The following is a 20095-nucleotide window of genomic DNA, read 5'->3' as shown; positions in this document are numbered from 1 at the left end:
TAAAATACAACTAAAATTTGGGATACATGAGAAATGAAAACACATTGCTTATATTGTAAATGTCACATGAAATTCACATTACAAACCTTTTGTTTAAGATATAGTTATAAAGGGTTGTAGTAAACTAAACCCTACTCAGGGCATACCAAATGAAATGAGTCATGCTCATTAACTTCAATGAGTCTACTCTGAGTAGGATTAAGATAAAAAAAAACCATCCAATATGTTTGTACGGGGATGTAGTTAGCAGTATGCTTCCTGCAGTATGCTTTATGGCAAGACTCTTTTTCTGATTCTATGATTTCTCTGGACTACAAATGTTCTTCAATTGAAGTGATGTTTGCAGTTCAGAGCCCAGAATCTTTCTTTTCTCTCTCTCAATAAATCCACAACACTAATTTGCACCGAGGGTGTGTGTCATGTATGTAGGAAAAGCAACAGGGATGGTGATGTAGAGCAGAAAAGTGGTCAGCAGAGAAAGGGTTATGAAACTCCTATCAGTGGGAAAGACTTTAGCAAAAGCTGCTGAATCTTGGCTTAGCTTTTCTCACAGGACAGCTGTGAAGATACGGAGATTACAAATAGTAATCATTTGCTATTGACTTACATAAGGATCAGAAGTGAAAGAGCAAGATTGACCAAAAAACACAACCACCTCAAAACAACAAAGGGATTGGGGGGGGGGGGGAGAGAGACTAGGCAACTTATCTGCACTTACTGCCTTTAGATTTTTATCCCGCTGAACACCAAGAGTATTGATACAAAAATCACTTACAGCTGTTTCTTTTTGCCTCCCACAAATCTGTACCTGCGAGTTTGATTTTGACATAAGACGACATGGGAAGGACGAACAGGAGCACCTTTGTTCTTCCTCAGGAAAACCAGAGGAAGAAGAAATTTGGTCTCCCCAATTCTGTAACTGAAATATAAATGGCTTACAGCTGTTCTATCTTCCCATGTGCTTAACAGCATATTGTCAGAATTGTTACATTCAAAGTTGTCAAAAGCAGGGAACTGATAAGACTTTCTAGAATACTTAAATTTTAAGCTGACTGTGTGACTGAAACATGCACTAGATTTGGGGGGGTGCATGCATGATGGAAGAAGCATTCTGAACATGCATCAGAAACATGCATGAAATCATTTTATTCTGTGTAGATTGGAATGTGAGAGTAAACACAGACACCACAATTTCTTTAAAATGTCATGGTTTTCAGGTGCTCTTTCTCTTCCTTACTGGTATACCAACATATACAGTGTTTGTGACAATGGATACATTATATATGGCCAGGGAGAATTCATGATTTACTGAAGATTACCGGGACGCAGGTGGCGCTGTGGGTTAAAGCCTCAGCGCCTAGGACTTGCCGATCGAAAGGTCGGCAGTTCGAATCCCTGCGGCGGGGTGCGCTCCCGCTGCTCGGTCCCAGCGCCTGCCAACCTAGCAGTTCGAAAGCACCTCCGGGTGCAAGTAGATAAATAGGGACCGCTTACCAGCGGGAAGGTAAACGGCGTTTCCGTGTGCGGCTCTGGCTCGCCAGATGCATCTTTGTCACGCTGGCCACGTGACCCGGAAGTGTCTCCGGACAGCGCTGGCCCCTGGCCTCTTGAGTGAGATGGGCGCACAACCCCAGAGTCTGTCAAGACTGGCCCGTACGGGCAGAGGTACCTTTACCTTTACCTTTACCAATGTCACTGATACCACCACAGCAATACATGTAACAAAATCATCAATAATATCTGCTGGTGCTTCCAGAAAGCCTAATGCTCTGCCTCCAGAAAGGAATTTATGAGGAGCACTGAATAGGACACCAACTCCCACATGTGCTGAAGTGCAGGGCTTAAGGACAGATATTTCATTCCAGTGCCAACCGCAGTCTCCGTTTCTGAAAGCACTCTCAATTCAGGAAATTTTAAAATTCCTAGCTGTTAAAAAGTAAATACAGCACTACTTCTTTTGGTCCTCCTTGTGTGAATTAAACCTATGGAAATAATATCCCTCCTGCTCAGCAAGTAAGCATGTCTGGCTTTGCTAAAGCTCTAGTAGCAATTTTTTGCATTTCTGTCTATGGTGTTCCCTCCCCCCCCTTCCATATCTTATTGACCCCCAAAGCATACAGTCAGTGAATGTTACAGACCTCTTGTTCTCACCACACAATATTTCCTTGTATCCTAGGCTTTAAACAATGTTGTACTTCTCCTACCCACATCTTACTAATGAAGCAATTACAGCTATCCCTATATACACTAGAACCCCCTCACCAGAAAATAAACTCCATTGTGCTGGCACTCAGCACCCTGGATAGTCAATGGAGTAAGAAGAGGAGGCATCATAACAGGCACAAGGCTAAAAAAACATTATCATTTAACTTATTAAAAATTGGAACTTCCAGCAAATGCAGAAAGTATCAAGTAAACCTCAAAGGAGGAAGTGCTGTTCTCCACTGCCATGGACAAAAGCCAGGGTAGCCAACCTGGTTCCCTTCTGATGTTGTTGAACTACAAATCCCATCATTCCTGACCACTGGCCATGCTGGCTGGAGCTGATGGGAGTTGGAGTTCCACTACATTGTCTCTCTCTAATCTAAACCACCAATGAAGCAGAAAGACAAAAGAACACCAAAACTTCAAAGGAGAAATCACAGCCCAATGATTCTGCACCAATGGGAATGGAAGTATACAGAGAACAGTCATATGCACGCCTTAAAGAGAACAGATCTGCGATTCAGCGATGCGCTTACCATTCCCCTCTCAGAGTCACAAAGAAGGGCAGTTACGACAGCAGAACATCTAAATGTGAAGTACAAAGTCTGGTGCAGAAAAACTAGAATTTTATAGAAACCATCAAGCAATTTATGAGCTCATGCTGTGTAAGCCATATGCTTGCATGAAAATAAGAAACAAAAAAGAATTTATATTGGTTTCTGAAGAGAAGTTTTCTGAAGAGAAATTTTCAAATAAATACATAGAGGGGAAACATGGAAAAAATCAATGTATTTAGGCAGAACTAGGGAGACATCTAGTGGCCATCAGAAGGTAATGATGAATTTCTAAGTAAAATGCATAGAAGTCTTGGTTTTTAAGTATAAGCATTTTGAAATAATTGTTAAAAGATTATAAAATTTCTACCTAGCAATCCTTTACAAAAAGAAAATTCTAGGAAGAACCTCCACTGTGATATGATATCATGGGCTACTGAGGTGTGACAGACTGGGATGGTGGGGGTGGACTCTAGTTCCATTCCCTACTCAGCCATGAATATTACTAGATGGCCTTGGGCCAATCACATATAAAATCATCCTAGCCTATCTGACAGGGTGGCTGTGGAAATATAAAGTAGGAAATATATGCTGTCTTGAGCACACTGGAGGAAAAGTGGGATATAAATGTAATAAGCAAACAAATACATATTTTGGTTGGATAAACAAGGTATGAAAATTAAGCCAGACATTTCTGACAAGATGAGTAAGAGATAGACAACATTTTGAAAAAACTACACACCCAACATTATCAGAGACCGGAACACATGACTGAACAACCATGCCTTGAAATACAGTCTGTAAATCAGGTTAAAAATAAAGAATTTTTTTAACTACAGTGGTGCCTCGCAAGACGAAAAGAATCCGTTCTGCAAGTCTCTTCGTCTAGCGGTTTTCTCTTCTTGCGAAGCAAGCCCATTGACGGCTTAGCGGATTAGCGCTATTAGCGGCTTTTAGCGGCTTATCAGCTTAGCGGATAAGCGGCTTAGAAAAGGGGGGGAAGGGGAAAAAACCCACAGGAACTCGCAATACATTTTCGTCTTGCGAAGCAAGCCCATAGGAAATTCGTTTTGCGAAGCACCTCCAAAACGGAAAACTCTTTCGTCTAGCGAGTTTTCCGTCTTGCGAGGCATTCGTCTTGCGGGGCACCACTGTAAGTCCTTTTGCATCAGGCAAATGGTCATGCAAGTTCAGCATCCAGTATTCCCAGCAGCTAATTGGATGTCCACAAGCAAACTAACAGTCCTCTCCTGCTGTTCCCCAGAAATTGTTATTCAGGGGCATAAGCTTCTGCACACAGCATATAGTCATTGTGACTAGTACCCACTGGTGATCACAGCTTCCATTAATTTATTTACTGCCCTTGTAAAGCCATTTAAGCTAGTGGTCAGCTTCACATCATGTGGCAGCAAAATCCATGCTTTAACTATGCAGCATGTTATTCCATCTGCCTGTCCTGAATCTGCAGCCAATCAGTTTCATCAATGATCCCAATGAGGGGGAGAAAAAAAATTCTTTATCCACATTCTGCATAATTTTGTATACCTCTTCCCTAACCTCTTACTTATCTTTCTGCAAAACCCAAAAGTTGCAAATGTTGTGATCTTTTCTTATTGGGAACATGCTCCAGCCTCTTAACCATTCTGGTTGCCCTTTACTGCATGTTGTTGTTGTTTTTTTCCATTCTACAAGATTTGAGCTGTGACCATGAGAATTGCATCCCATCATTATCAGGCTTGGAATTTCAAGTGGAAGAATAGCGACAACCAGGACTGATAACTCCAGCTGAAGTCGTATGTAAAACGCCATGCATAGGAAATACTTGTCCATAGTACATGGTAAAAGGTATAAAGGTAAAGGTAAAGGTACCCCTGCCCATACGGGCCAGTCTTGACAGACTCTAGGGTTGTGCGCTCATCTCACTCTATAGGCCGGGAGCCAGCGCTGTCCGCAGACACTTCCGGGTCACGTGGCTAGCGTGACAAGCTGCATCTGGCGAGCCAGCGCAGCACACAGAACGCTGTTTACCTTCCCGCCAGTAAGCGGTCCCTATTTATCTACTTGCACCCGGAGGTGCTTTCGAACTGCTAGGTTGGCAGGAACTGCTAGGTTGGCAGGGGTAAAAGGTATACTGCCTGCCAATCATAGGTGTTCAGGCACTACTAACCCTTTGTACATATTTGATCCTTTTGGGAAGCATCCTCAAGGTAACCCTTCTTGGAAGACTTTAGCCAATTTAACAGCATTGAAACCATTATTTTCACACTGCTTCTCCAACTTTAAAGCACCAGGCAAAAACAGTGGCCTTTTAAACTGGGGGGGGGGGGGTGTTTGTTACTATGTTCTGTATTTTTGTAATTTTATATTGTAAACCATCTTGAGATCCTTGGGGGAGGGAAGTACAGATTTATTTTAGTAATAATAATAATTTAAAAGTAATTCCTGAACAGAAGAGAAATTGTCCATGCCATAACAGAAGTGGACAAAAAAAACTCAGCTTAGGCTAAATGAAATGACTCTTGGGTTCAAAAACAGAAATTCTGCTCTTAATAAAGTGGCATATCTTTCCCTCAAGGCTTTAATTAATTATCAAGAGAACCGTTGCTAAATTGCCACTGTGAAAAATATGTCATCCTCGAAACAACTCTACCATACAGTCTTCCTTCAAAAAAAAAAAAACATTACAGGATCAACCACATATAACAGATGTTAGTTGTGCAGCACTGCATGCTTCTGGGAAGTACTCAAATTATAATAGCAAACCAAGGAACTGCATCAGACACCAATATTAAATCAGCACGTCTATTAACTAGCTTTTTAGAGCATACCCTCCTACCATCCCACAACAACTTCATGTTTTGCTATAAACATAGAAGAAAAAACTATTGGCTTCAAGGTCTATCTTCCTATTTTATGGTTTGTCAGTTTTTCTGGGAAGAATTATTCTATGCATCAGCTGATCCTGGAAAATGAGAGTAATTTTGTTTACTTACTGTTAATGAGTGAATGTACAATTGTACCAAAATCGGTCTTTAAACCAGACACTGCATCTGTGACTAATATCAGGATCAGGACAAACTTCCAGATGGCAGCCTCTCCAGATATGGTAGCGCCAGAAGAGAAAGCAGCCAAGTGGTACTTCCTGTTCATGTGGGCTTGGTTTTATATTGGCTGCCTTCACATTACCACTGCTGCTGAATCTGTAGTGCGCCTACTTGTCCATTTGCGTAGCCACCCCCCCCCCCATAAGACTTTGGGTGCCGCGGTACTTGCCAGCATCTTGACTGGACAGGGCTCATCTTGACTGGACAGGGCCAGGGACATGCAAGAACTCTAAGACTAGAGTTTTAAAGGCACTCGTTCTCATACATACTCATTCTGGTGCTCTTGTAGAGTGGTATAATATACACATACAGACCAGGGATGGGGAGCTTGGTATCCTCTAGATTTTGTTGGACCACACCTCCCATCACTCATGATCATTAGGTCATGCTGTGGGGGACTGGTTGGAGTTGGAGTCCATCAACATCTGGAAGGGCTCAGGTTCCCCAGGACATAATGATTGATGTAATATCTCTATATTGCTTTTTGATAAAAGTTAACAAATTCAAAACATAAATCAGTGTAACATAATGAAACACAGGAAGACCTAAACCCTTTGAAATAAAAAAAAAAACATGCAAAAACTAAGCTCATGTAAATCAACACTATTTACTTACCATTGCTGTCCTAGATTTGATAAACCAGTCAAATCTAAATTGGGGTGCATTGCGTACACACTGTCTTAGTTCTTCATACACATTTTCTTTATCAAATCCCATTTTATGCAACATGCATATCAAGAATCTATCTTCTTCTTCTGTGTAGTTTTTGCCTTTGTTTGTTCCATACTGTATACGCAGCTGATGAAAAGGTGCTTTGTATCTAGCAATCTAAAGGGAAAAAAGATTTTTACTAGGAATGTGCATATGAATATTATTCAATGGCCATTTATGCTATTTTAGCTGCAGTGGGATTATACTAAAGTCAGCAGCCATTAAATCAGCCCCTAATCAAGACTTTATTTAGCCAGTTGTAAGACTAAAATTGTTACAGCTGGTGTAACAATCCTAATGTGTTTATACTGGGAATTTCAATCCATATGGCTTAATAAAGTTAAACTACTTATCATAGAAAAGAATAACTTTGCTCACCACTGAATTAGTGTAAGCTTTGTACTGAAAAATTAGAAGGGGACTGAGAATACTTTATCAGTGGGGAACATAACCATATGCTGGTTTCTTAGGGAAAAAATTAATCAGAGGAAATATTAATTTGTGGAAAAATTACTTTGACATCCAGGGCTTTTTTGATGCTAATTCGCCTCTGTATTCTGGCCTCCCCTCGTTCAATCTGAGCCATGATCCTCTCAATGTCCTGGAGTTCATTGCAACGTTCCCAAAAAACAGCTGAAAATTTCAAGCATTCAAAAAAACACCTTAAATGCTTTGTAATAAAGTAACATTAATAACTACTTTTATATAATTAAAGCTTTTACTCTTTCCCAATATTGCCTAACACAATTTAAACAAGGTATATTTTCATATATATATTTAGAATATTTTTTTAAAAAATCTTACAATGTAGTGAGTTGGACTTCATACAGAAAGTCTTTTTTCCACAAAGGCTCTAAGTCCCTTAAGAAATTTGCAACAGAAAGCAAATGCATCTCTGATGTGATTTTGTGGAAATATATGAAATACGGTAATCTGAATCTCCTATAAGAAGGAACTTGCTCCAGAAAAGGCCCGCTGAAAACAACCAATGTTACATACAGTGAGGGGGGGAAGTATTTGATCCCCTGCTAAATTTTCTCATTTGCCCTCTGATGAAGAAATGACCAGCCCATAATTTTAATGGTAGGTTTATTATAGCTGTGAGAGACAGAATAACAACAGGAAAAACCCCAGAAACCCAGAAGACAAAAGTCAGAGATTGATGTGCATTATAATGAGTGAAATAAGTATTTGATCGCCTATCAACCAGCCAGATGGCAGGCTACTTGGTATCTTCACTGTATGTAACCAGCTGAGATTAGAAGCACCTGCTGTAAGGGAGAGGTCTTACCTGTAATCCCAGCTCGTTACAGTACCTGTACAAAAGACATCTGTCGACAGAAGCAATCAATCCAGCAGATTCCAAAGTAGCTACCATGACCAAGACCAAAGAGCTGTCCAAGGATGTCAGGGACAAGCTTGTAGACCTGCACAAGGCTGGACTGGGCTACAAGACTATTGACAAGCAGCTTGGTGAGAAGGTGACAACAGTTGGTGCAATAATTCACAAATGAAAGAAACACAAAATAACTGTCAACCTCCCTCGGTCTAGGGCTCCATGCAAGATCTCATCTCGTGGAGTTGCAATGATCATGAGAACAGTGATGAAGCAGCCCAGAACTACACAGGGGGAGCTTGTCAAAGATCTCAAGGCAGCTGGGACCATAGTCACCATGAAAACAGTGGTAACACACTACGCCGTGAAGGACTGAGATCTTGCAGAGCCCGCAAAGTCCCCTTGCTCAAGGCAGCACATATACAGGCCCATCTGCAGTTTGCCAGTGCATGTCTGAATGATCCAGAGGAGAAGTAGGTGAAAGTGTTGTGGTCAGATGAGACCAAAATCAAGCTCTTTGGCATCAACTCAACTCGCCATGTTTGGAGGAGGAGGAATGCTGCCCACGACCCCAAGAACACCATTCCCACCGTCAAACATGGAGGGGGACATATTATGCTTTGGGGGTCTTTTTCTGCTAAGGGGACAGGACACCTTCACCACATCGAAGGGACGATGGGCAGGACCATGTATTGTCAAATCTTGGGTGAGCACCTCCTTCCCTCAGCTAGGGCACTGAAAATGGGTCAAGGATGGGTATTCCAGCATGACAGTGACCCAAAACACACAGCCAAGGCAACAAAGGAATGACTCAAGAAGAAGCACATTAAGGCCCTGGAGTGACCTAGGCAGTTTCCAGACCTTAATCCCATCAAAAATCTGTGGAGGGAGCTGAAGGTTCAAGTAGCTACACATCAGCCTCGAAATCTTACTGACTTGGAGAGGATCTTCAAAGAGGAGTGGGACAAAATACCTCCTGAGATGTGCAAAGCTGGTGGCCACCCACAAGAAACGTTTAACCTCTGTAACTGTCAACAAGGGTTTGGCCACCAAGTACTACGTCATCTTTTGCAAAGTGATCAAATACTTAATTCACTCATTATAATGCACATCAATCTCTGACTTTTGTCTTCTGGGTTTCTGGGGGCCTTCCTGTTGTTATTCTGTCTCTCACAGCTACAATAAACCTACCATTAAAATTATGGACTGGTCATTTCTTCATCAGAGGGCAAACGGGCAAATTTAGCAGGGGATCAAATACTTTTCCCCCTCACTGTATAGAGTTTACTGAGTTGTTTCACAGGAAATTGGTAGACGGGGGGTGGTGGAATTGAGCAGAAAACAAACAGAAGCAAACTGCTTAGTAGCCCCCCCCCCCCCACTTAAACTTCTATACTCTCAATCAAAGCCTCCGATTACAACTTTTCATTAAACATGAGCATGCAAATATACTCTAAGCTCTGGCACAGGATGGCTATCATGTCATAAAATCATAGAATTGTAGAGCTGGAAGGGACCTAAAGGGTCATCCACTCCGAGCAGCCAAAGATGTACAGATCCAAGTTCAAATCCTTACTCAGCCATGAGACTCGCTGGGTGACCTTGGAGCAGTTTGCTTCCTTTCTTTTTTTCCCCAGTGCTGTACCTCAGTGGGCAACAGGCAGTCAGCATGTGGTGTTATGTGCGTGTTTGTAGGGAGGCAGGAGCAATTTCTAGTGTTTTCCAATAAATGGCTGAAACTATTTAAAAACACACCTCACCCTTGAAAAGGTACGGCTGAGGCTGCAAAACAGAATTATGTCTGCATACATTAGAACTGCATTTTGGGTTCTTCCAAATTCCTATCACTCAACAAAATCATTAGCAGCATTATATTGCTGTCAAGAGAAGGGAAGAATAAATCCAGCCGCTCCGCCCCTGCTTTGCCATCCACAGCGGTGGCAAATGAAGCATGTCACGATCTAAAAAACAGTGCAGAATAGTAATGGCTAAAGGGTTACAGAGTAGCATTCTCAGCATAATCCCTCTGCAGATTTTAAATCTCTCCATACGGGACCATGCATTCTTTCTACACTACACATTGTTCAAAATTGCCAACCCTTGTAGAACTACAAAGGTAACCCAACAAATATAACCATTTTGGAAATATTTTTTTAATTATCCAATATTTTTTAATTATAGTAATTAAATAATTAATAATTAAATAATTATTTTAAATAATTAAAATATTTTTTAAATTATATTTGACAAACCTGAATATTCAATAACTTCTTCAGGTGACTTTCCTTCCACTTCACGGGCAATATTATCTATATCATCTCGTCCATATTTTTCATTAGCTTTAATAAACTGGTTGAAGTCTCTTTTGTTCCAGTTTGTAAAACCCTGTTAAGCAAGAAGTTGCCATTAGGTGAAGGAGGAAATGTTTTGCTAGATCTTGCATCTTAGAAGGATACAGTTGGATTTGCTCGTTAATGCTTCGGTACAATGTCACATAATAATTACAGGGGTTAATGATCTTGCAGGATTTCCATAAACATCTATTATCCAAGGTTTATTACTCAGTCATAAAAAGTTGAACGAGTTATTTTTGCACACAGCTCCCCATGCATCAGGGAGAGAAGCTTTTTATTCACGCTTGTAAATGGCATTTCTTCGAAGAAACAAAGTTCAATTCAAATCTTAATGGATTTTCACTTATATCACACTTGAGCAAGCACAAGTAACAAATAAAATTGCAAGAGTATGAGGGCACTTGTCCAGATGTCACTGGCAATCTCCTGGGCATCCTGGAACTAAATGCAATAACATTCTGTTTTGAATACTTACAAAGCAAATGGTGAATGAAATGAACACCTGGATAGAAAGAAAATGGAGCCAAAACACCCATTTCCCTACACCTCCTCTATCAATACAATTGCAAGAACTTCTTGTAGCAGATGCAAAACAAAACAAAACAAAATACCCCAAAGCTAACATTGTATATTAAGTCAGAATTTTAAAATCCCTCGGGTTCTTAACCCACTAGAAGTTGATTTATAAGTTACAAGAATAATGGCAACTTTTAAAAAAGAACTTCATGGAGTTTCTAGTAAAAAAAGCTTCCAAATTTCATCTTTATCATTTTTACTCCTAGATTCCATAGATAATGAATGTCGGACTAACTGCAGACATGACACTCAATTCACATTGTTGTAACAAACAAACTGTAAATTATTTCTGACATTGTGCATAAAGGAGAGCAAACTGTTCTATACAACAGACTGGATCCAAAGCTTCCATTGCTCCAACAGAAAGTCTTCCCCTGGTGGAAAAAAAACTTCATAGGTCAACAAAGGCAGTTCTTCCATCAAATAAAATCTACTTTCATCAGAGGAAGGGAACGTTTGTATCCACCACAGTTTAACAAGGAATGTCTGAAAAGAAAACCAATGGCAATGAGAGGCATCATATCTACATAAAGTTTTGCTGGTTTAATTCTAATTGCTTTTGGGTGAATAAGAAGTGAAATGCATATTTGTATTTCAAATATTAACTGAAGCCTATAACAGCAGCTCTTCTATTTATATTCTGTCCTTAATACGTGACAAAAAGAAGAAGAATGCTTTCAAACAGCGAAGGAGTAGATAGAGTCATATGGCTTTGGCTTGATCAAAGGTATTACAGAGAAATAAGAAAAACTCCAGGTAGTTTGGTATAGCTCTACTTCCAGAGAGCAATACTAGTATTAAAGATTTTTAAACTGCCTACACAGAAACTAAGAGCGATATGGCTGATACTGTACTTTCAAGAGATTCACTTCAATCAACACAAGGCAATTTAATTTTTCAAAGGACAATTACTAAAATAACCATTTAAGAACACCACTCAAGAATGTGACTACTTACATGCAGCAAAGTATCTGAGAATGTGAGCAAACCCTGCACTTCCTTCCTTATAATTTTTAAAAAGTCAAGTGAGCTAAAAATGATCTTCAGAGTAACCCAAAAATAATTATGTAAGTGTCAACAAGACAAGTTAAATGCATAAAGTAAATCTAAGTTTTGAAAGCTGAAGTGGACAGCTAAAGAATGCCTCATTTGAGAGTGCCAGAACCTATCCACTGTAGCGTACACAACTATGCTATTCGAAGGAAGATTAATAACGTAATCAATGCAAGAAGAAAACCATTCACTCTTAGAGAAACAACGTGATCTTTCCAAAGGAACTGTCGGAGGACTTGAGATTCAACTTGACTATTGTTGAGTTCAGCTGCTCTCTTCTCTGAACTCTCATCCACCTGCACCTTTTTGTGGAAAGAAATCACCTGACACATCAGCGACAGCTTAGCAGCTGCCATTCTGAAAATAGAAGAGCCTAACCAACTTTGTCAGTTTCCACACACACACAATCCAAAACAGAGGCACTGCAACTAAATCCCTTCAAATTAATGTAACTATGAGATAATTTGTAAGATCAGATGGTGGTATCTGCAGTTTTCCATAGGAAAACTAGTTATCACTGCCTGCGTTTACTGCACATGGCTGTTATCAACCTTTTTTCATCACAATCTAGCTTGTCACACAGTAAGCACACAAGCTTATAAATGTTCTTCTTTGTTTATAAGTTCTTCTTTCGTTAAAGAAAAGAAATTTAAAAGCCATTTACCTGGGTAAGAAGTCTTTCTTTCTCTTCAGTCTCTTCTGAAGTAAGAGGAGCTGACTCATCAATCTTCCGCTGTTCCTCTTTCTGTACCTGAGCTGCATTTGGGAGGTCAGGGTTTCTGGGGACCTAAAATCAGTAGCGGAATGAATGTATAGTAAAAGAGCAATGCTATTAAAGGTTCTGTATATAGTCCTATCTATCTCCCTTTACTGCCTTTTTGAGAAACACTAGTCGGGTGGGATTGATGCGCTTCTCATCTACTGAGTATTTGTTAGAGAAGGAAATATTTCCCTAGCATGTGGCCGCTGGTGGAGAAACATCTTTTACTTGTGTTTACAGTCCTCAGAAAGTTCTTCAGGCAAGGTGAATGTAGCATATCATAACTCATCCATCTATATTTGTCCTTTTATAGCTTGCAGGCTCTTGTCCATGGAAATGTAATGATAACTGCAACTAGCAAGCAACCACTGCACCTCAAGAGGGTTTTCTTTCAGTCTTTCAGTGTTCTCAGATACCACAAACAAGAAAGAGAAGGGGAGGAGGAAATGTATGTGTGTTACTCCAGCGATTAAACAGTGAAGAAGACATTAATTCCTATAGTTAGGGTAAAATGGAATGAACACAAGTTGCAATTATCTGATATCAAAAGAATGTTTTAAATGTGTTTTTAGTGCTCTTTATTTCTTTTAATATTTCTAACTTTTCCCCAACTACAGTGATTATTAGAACCCCAAGGCCCTTTCGGCAAGCACCAACCTTTTCCACACCTGGCATCATTTACAATCATTATCACTGAAACTGATCTCATGCAACTGGACCTGTTAGTTCTCTGGACACCTCAGCTGAAACTGTATCAACAGTGGTATCAAGTTCAGAGTGAAAGTGAACAACTTTACCATCGGAGTGCTTAGAAAATTTGTCAGAGCAAGACTCTGATGCTCCATTGCCCATAACCTTTGGGGCATATCTCAACAGTTCATTAACCACTTGGAAAAGCTCTCCTGGGCAGCTAGCTGAGCATGTGAAAAATAAGAAAAAGGTGGGAAAATAAGCCTACTTTGTGCCTACCATGTGGCAGTGATGGCAGCAATCATGTGCTCAGTGGTATTTTCTATGAGATTTCTGGCACTCGCACCCCAGCTGACACCTGTTCTGCTTCCTTGCCTGTAACTCTCCTGAAAACAGGGGCAGGGGGAGTAGTACAGGTTCCTTGTCACCAAAAAAGGGCATATAGGTTTGTGTCCTCCTCACCATTCTAAACTGAAAAAGAGCCTTGACAAGAGCACCAGCCATGTCAACTGGAAAATACCCCAGAGCATTCAGTAATCTTTATGATTCCTTAAGTCTCTATGGGCAAACCATCTCAGTAAGTCCCCCCACCTTGCAGGAATGGCCTGGCATGGGCAGGGGGGTGGGGGAGAAAGAACTGCCACTGTCAAGCCAGGCATTGCCAGGAAATAACTCATGCATGGCAATGGAAACACTAAAATACTCCCTACACACTATAGCAGAAAGCATATCAAGGACCTATCCTGCCACATGCATTTGAGCCGTGATGTAGATGTACTGAAACAAGCTCATGATTGTGATGGTGACCATGAAGTCCCAGGCAGGCGCTTTTAAGGCAGATCCAGTGTGATACTGGAAGTCTCCCGGTATCTGCTCTATCTGGGGGAGGCCATCTTGGCTATGGAGACTGTTGGGCAGTGGGATGGATAGTACAAAAATCCCTGCTTTGTTCTTTGAACTGACACTAGGCACAGATCATCAAAGCCAGCCTCCATGCATAATCAGTTTCCTGGTTTAGATAGATTCTTAAGGAAGAGCCATAATGATCCATTTGTCTTGATGCTGCATAAGGAACAGAGGAAAGCAACATAGGGTTAGATCAAGATATCATGGCTTCCCCACCCAAGTCTGAATAATACACGAGAGGTTGGGACCTTCCTCTCCAATAAGACTGTGGATGATAAATGTCTTATAGTGGATGACCTGGTGACCAACTTGGTAACTTTCCTGGTAAGGGCTGTGGGAAAAGCCAACCTATAAATCAATCTCTGCCTCTGTGAGAGAGATATCTTTGAAATTAATACACAGCTGATATTTGACGCCCAAACACTTGACCCATATTACACACTATTGGAACTGTTTGACAGGTCAAATAGGATCTTAAAGAACAAGTAAATTATTCTCTCTCTCATAAACTAGAGGTGATGAGAGGGCAACAGAAAAGAGATCAATTTGAGACTATTTAGTTTCCCTTCCTTGGATATAAAAATGCAGAGAAGCCCAGCAAGATGGCCCCAGCAAAATATTGGTGTGGATATCCTGAAGTCTATGTGGAGAAATTCAATCTTTAATTTTTCCATATTTGCTAGTCAGAAACTCTGTATTTTCTTTTAAAAAAAAAAATAACTGAAGGGCATCATAACACATTCAACATTAAATATTCACATACTGCTTTTGACAGCTTATTAAGTTTATATTAACTGTACTGTCATATTTCATATTGCACCTTGAATTGCAGTGTGGGGTCTTGGTCCTGTTTATCTCTGTGAATGAAGTGGGTGGGGCTTTTTTTGGTAGTTTTATTTATTTGTAGATATCCAATGACTGTAATTTTTGTAATACATAAAAACTCAGTAAGAACTGTATTAAAAAAACAAAACCTTGGTAACTCTCCATCCATAGCCTGTCAGACCTATAAGGAAGACACTTCCATACCCGCACCCCACCACTCTTGACACTTCTTCCTGGAGGAAGCTGACGCTATTTGGACCCCGGGGTGGGACTGATGTTCTGGGCTACTGAGCTAACTCACTACTCTGCCCACACGTGTTCTGTCTTTTGAACACCATATGGTCACCAGACCAATTTGAGGAATCAGAAATTGTCCAGAGCGCATGACCTCTCCCCCAACTGGATGGGACAAATAGTTTTATTTGTGTCACTAAGATCCCAGGTACACTATGGAAAAGAATGTTATTTTTGGGATTGTGAAATGGAATTCAAGTCTTAGGACATAGATCTTATACATAGGTAAATGTAGCTAATATATTCTTCAGAAGGAAATATTGCTGATTTTGTTCTGTTTTCTTCTTTTATTCACAGCAATCCTTTGAAATTATATCTATTGTAGTGAGGAAAATGTGCCCATTTCTACTACACACTTCTGAATTCATTTTAAAATGATACTTAACTTCACATAACTGCTATTGAAAAGTAACACATTTCCTATCCATCATATCTAAGAAGCCTGAGAGATATCTTCATGCCAGTTATTTCAAGACAAGAAACTGGAGCTTACCTTATCCCTGACATTGGTTTACAAAATGATATTTCACTGATTTCAGCACATATATAATCTTGGCTTCATATAGAGCATGTTACGAGGCAAATTGTTACCATTGTAAAACCATTTTTAGAAAGCATGGAAGTAATTTTGCCTGTGACTATATAAATTAGCTACTGAATATTTCCATTTAAGCATGTCAGTCACAAAAGCAAAGTTTAGAAACATAGAATTAAATAGCTCTGATTTTATCCTTTGAAGATGAAAGACCATACCAACATATTGTTCTTTTCCAAGCACAATATTACTATTCATACAATCTATCTACAGTGGTACCTCGGGTTAAGAACTTAATTCGTTCCAGAGGTCTGTTCTTAACCTGAAATGGTTCTTAACCTGAGGCGTGCTTTCGATAATGGGGCCTCTTAATGCCGCTGTGCTGCTGGCACACAATTTCCGTTCTTATCCTGGGGCAAAGTTCTTAACCTGGAGCAACCACTTCCTGGTTAGCGGAGTTTGTAACCCGAAGCATCTGTAACCTGAAGCGTCTGTAACCTGAGGTACCACTGTAATCTATGGTTGAATTATTTTTGACAATGTGCCAAAAATGCAAATATTTAAAAGGATGAATTTGGAAGGCTTATTTGGAAACAATGCATAGAAGTTGTAGGGGCAGAACTGTCAAGCAGAACCAAAGGTGGAAGACAGTAGAACCACTAATGTGGAGGCCCAACCTGACAAAATAGCACTCAGAGCTCAACAGCAGTAATCCTAGAAGGGTGTAGTGGTAGTAGCTAGGGGACATCACTGTCACCACAAAATATTTACACAGCCTTAATGGCAGCACTCTTGCTGAGGCACGTTCAAGGCACCAGAATGTCTGCTGTCCCTATTCCTTTGTGGGTTAGGATCAAGCTTTCTATGATTCTAATGTATTCCCCCAATGTTTTTGCTTAATTTAAAAGTCAAGCAGCTGCAGGAAGCCACAACTGGGATCAGAAGGTTACATAGAGAGGAGACTGCTCCTCCTTTTCCTTGTTAAAATCACTTTTGATTGTGTTTGCTCTCACTCCACTTCACCCTTGAGCAAACAATGTAATTTATAATGTCCCCCATTTACATAAGAGCAGGTCATCTAATCATTTTCAAAATGTGGATACATGGAAATCCACATTCCTGCCTCATATTAGGGAAGGGAAGGAAAACAGATCCTTACCTTGTAGCCTATGGTCTTGCGATAATAAAGAATCTCTTTTTCAAGGAGTTCAAACAACCGTGGGGGAAAGAACTGGAAATCTTGAATATTTGGCTGTTTTGGAGGTCGTGGAGCCTTTGAAATTAAACATATATACCATTAATGCTACATGTTTGTCTTTGGACATGTTGCAACATGTTTTTATATAAAAAAGGTTATTAAAGGCTGAGGTTGGGAGGTGGGTGTAACTAGTATGAACTACCAAACTGTCCTCTCACCTTTGGGATTTTTGGTTCACTAACTCGAAGAGCTTCTCTGAAATAGGCATCCACAGCATAGTTGGCTTTGCGTTCTCGTTTTGGAGGCTCTATCCATTCCATCATGCTCAGCTAGAAAACAAATAAGCTCAAAACTTTTAAAAAATACCAAAAGATAATTCTAAGTAGCACATATTTAATTGCTCAATTGGTATTGTTGACAGAGGTGCTTGTTTTAAGACAAGACTAGAATGCAGAAGACTGGAATGAAGACTAGTGCATGTTTCAATAGATATTAAACTACCTGCATTGCTATGAATGGATAAAAGAGCAAATCACTTAGTTCAAGAAGGGTTACTTTAGAATAGCATTTCTTTCAGTTTTTGTTTATTAATTTCCAACTCCTCTTTGAAACCTGATAGTTTTTGAATAAGCAAAAGAAATTAGTTTTGTATGTTTTCATGTTCCCCTTGTAAGCAGACAGTAGACTGGCTAACATTCAAACATGAATTATTATTATGTCATCAACACAAATACCAAACTTCATTGCCACATCCTAATCTGCACTATTAGTGAATTTTTAAAAAAACAAAAAAGCTCTCTCTCACACAAGGAGAGAAACCAATAAAACATTCCAAACACATTAACTTGAAACCAGGCTCATAATCCTTGCCTCGTTAAATGAAGCGGGTAGGCCTTATGTTGCCCTGTTGCATGAATTATAACAGAACTCTAGAACAGAGTTCACTTTTCAGCAAGTTTCTTTCACTTCACTTAAGAAAACTAGCAGTTCTTTGCTTTAACGGAATCTTCCAATCCAAGGTCTGCATTTATTTGTAGGCTCTTAAAATAATGTTAGACATCTACCATGAAATAAATTCCTACTCTTATAACTTTATTGTCCCATTTCGTACAGTGATAGATTGCTTTCATTCATTTCTTCACAGTTATTATTCCCTCACATTATGGACAGAATCCCATTCTAGTATCTTTCTGAACAGAGGCCTCTCAATCTGCCTACATATCCTTTTAACTTCTGTCTTACAGTATTTTTTTTTCCTCTGCATATGCAACAGTTCTACAGTGTTCATGCTGAATACATCTTACATTATTATGGACTCCCTTAAAAACAGGTAAGTGAACTGAGTTAGTTTTCTAATGTGAAACATACAATTATGTCTTGTTACAGCAAGCTTCATTTGTTTTCTCTGAATGTTCAAATTCCAGGCATCAAAAGAAAGATGTTTTCTCAGGACTCTTTCTTTTTGATAGATATACTCTAAGCCCGGTTAATGCCCCTACAAAGTGCTATAGGTAAAGTGAACCAAAGGGGCGGGGGGAGTACATTGAAATCCTACATCTTCCCTACATAACCTGCTCTGAATATTAGGAGTGTTTGTTGTTAACCGGTGGGACGCAGGTGGCGCTGTGGGTAAAAGCCTCAGTGCCTAGGGCTTGCCGATCGAAAGGTCGGCGGTTCGAATCCCTGCGGCGGGGTGCGCTCCCGTCGTTCGGTCCCAGCGCCTGCCAACCTAGCAGTTCGAAAGCACCCTCGGGTGCAAGTAGATAAATAGGGACCGCTTACCAGCGGGAAGGTAAACGGTGTTTCCGTGTGCGGCTCTGGCTCTGGCCAGAGCAGCGATGTCACGCTGGCCACGTGACCCGGAAGTGTCTCCGGACAGCGCTGGCCCCCGGCCTCTTGAGTGAGATGGGCGCACAACCCCAGAGTCTGGCAAGACTGGCCCGTACGGGCAGGGGTACCTTTACCTTTACCTTGTTGTTAACCTCTTTGAAGTGGAACTTTATTCACTTAACAGTACAATACAAACACATTTATACTTATCAGTACAGCAGAAAGGTACCTTTTGTTTTCCTCTATAATCTTCACCTTCAAAATTGTACAAACTCATTTCTGTGTCCATAGTGAAGTTTCGGAGAGAGCTCTCACCCATTTTTTGCAAACGCTCATTCATTTCAGCTGTCTAAAGCAGGCCACCAAAAATAAAATGAAGTTAATCTTTAGAAAAGCCATTTTTCATCAATAAAACATAAAAACTGATTTGATAAGATACTTGAAAAGCTAAGTCAGACAGACTTGATTCTTTTTTCTTAATTCAAAGCAGATGATTTTTATAGAGACAGAAGATGAGCAACAATGAAAGTAATGGTAACATACAGCACCATCCAAATCCTCTCACCTTTTTTTCACCTCTTTCTAAAATAGTGGTAATATCTTCATCAGTCAGTTCACTGTCCTTGGAAGCAAATACATGTGTTGCTCCATGTCGGATCATCTGTAGCATTTCATCTTTTGCCAGTTTATTAGACTGCTGATCAATAAGTCTCCCTGACACAGGAAACAAAGTCACAGTTTTAATGCAAAACTTCTCAGCTTTTTCATACCAGAGTTATAAAGGGACTCCAATTAGAACCTGTAGTAAGGCAGAGGGGTAAGAATGAATCCTAATACATGATTTACAACCCAAACATGCATAAGTTTTAAAAATAATTTCTATAGCTGTAGGTAATGAGCTAAAGTAAGCATCACATTAAACTAATGCAATTTTATAGATTCATCAAACTAACTCTTGAGCATTTTTTCTTACTTCAGAGATGGAGAACTTTTTGGCTCCATGGATCAGAAACTTATCAGGATCAGCCTAGCAGGCCAAATTTGACCAGAGGGTGAGGATGCCCACCTGACAAAATCTCTTCTACGGCTTTGCAACATTCCTCCTACAAGCCTGGACAATCTGAGGTTTAAAAAGGAAACGTGGGGAGATTTACAAAGGCTTTA

The 20095-nt window shown here is 40.1% G+C and overlaps 1 protein-coding gene and 1 long non-coding RNA gene across 2 annotated transcripts in view; one reads left to right on the top strand and one right to left on the bottom strand.

Moving 5' to 3' along the window:
* The window catches only part of SMARCA1 (SNF2 related chromatin remodeling ATPase 1), a 49251-nt gene that overhangs the window by 5308 nt on the left and 23848 nt on the right, over positions 1–20095 (bottom strand). The window contains exons 15-22 of the mRNA XM_083722115.1: positions 19497–19645; positions 19161–19280; positions 17320–17430; positions 17063–17176; positions 12558–12680; positions 10163–10295; positions 7089–7207; positions 6479–6691 (exon numbers count right to left, since the gene is read on the bottom strand). Coding sequence (XP_083578241.1) covers positions 6479–6691; positions 7089–7207; positions 10163–10295; positions 12558–12680; positions 17063–17176; positions 17320–17430; positions 19161–19280; positions 19497–19645 — 1082 coding nt within the window. The remainder of the gene's footprint in view (positions 1–6478; positions 6692–7088; positions 7208–10162; positions 10296–12557; positions 12681–17062; positions 17177–17319; positions 17431–19160; positions 19281–19496; positions 19646–20095) is intronic.
* On the top strand, positions 1690–5055 carry LOC310836836. Its single transcript, XR_014560251.1, has 3 exons — positions 1690–3597; positions 3918–4604; positions 4886–5055. It is a non-coding gene; the product is annotated as an uncharacterized lncRNA (long non-coding RNA).

The sequence above is a fragment of the Podarcis gaigeae genome (genome assembly GCF_964106915.1).
Source record: "Podarcis gaigeae genome assembly, chromosome: Z".
NCBI classification, from domain to species: Eukaryota; Metazoa; Chordata; class Lepidosauria; order Squamata; family Lacertidae; genus Podarcis; species Podarcis gaigeae.
This window is presented reverse-complemented; position numbering and strand designations above follow the sequence as displayed.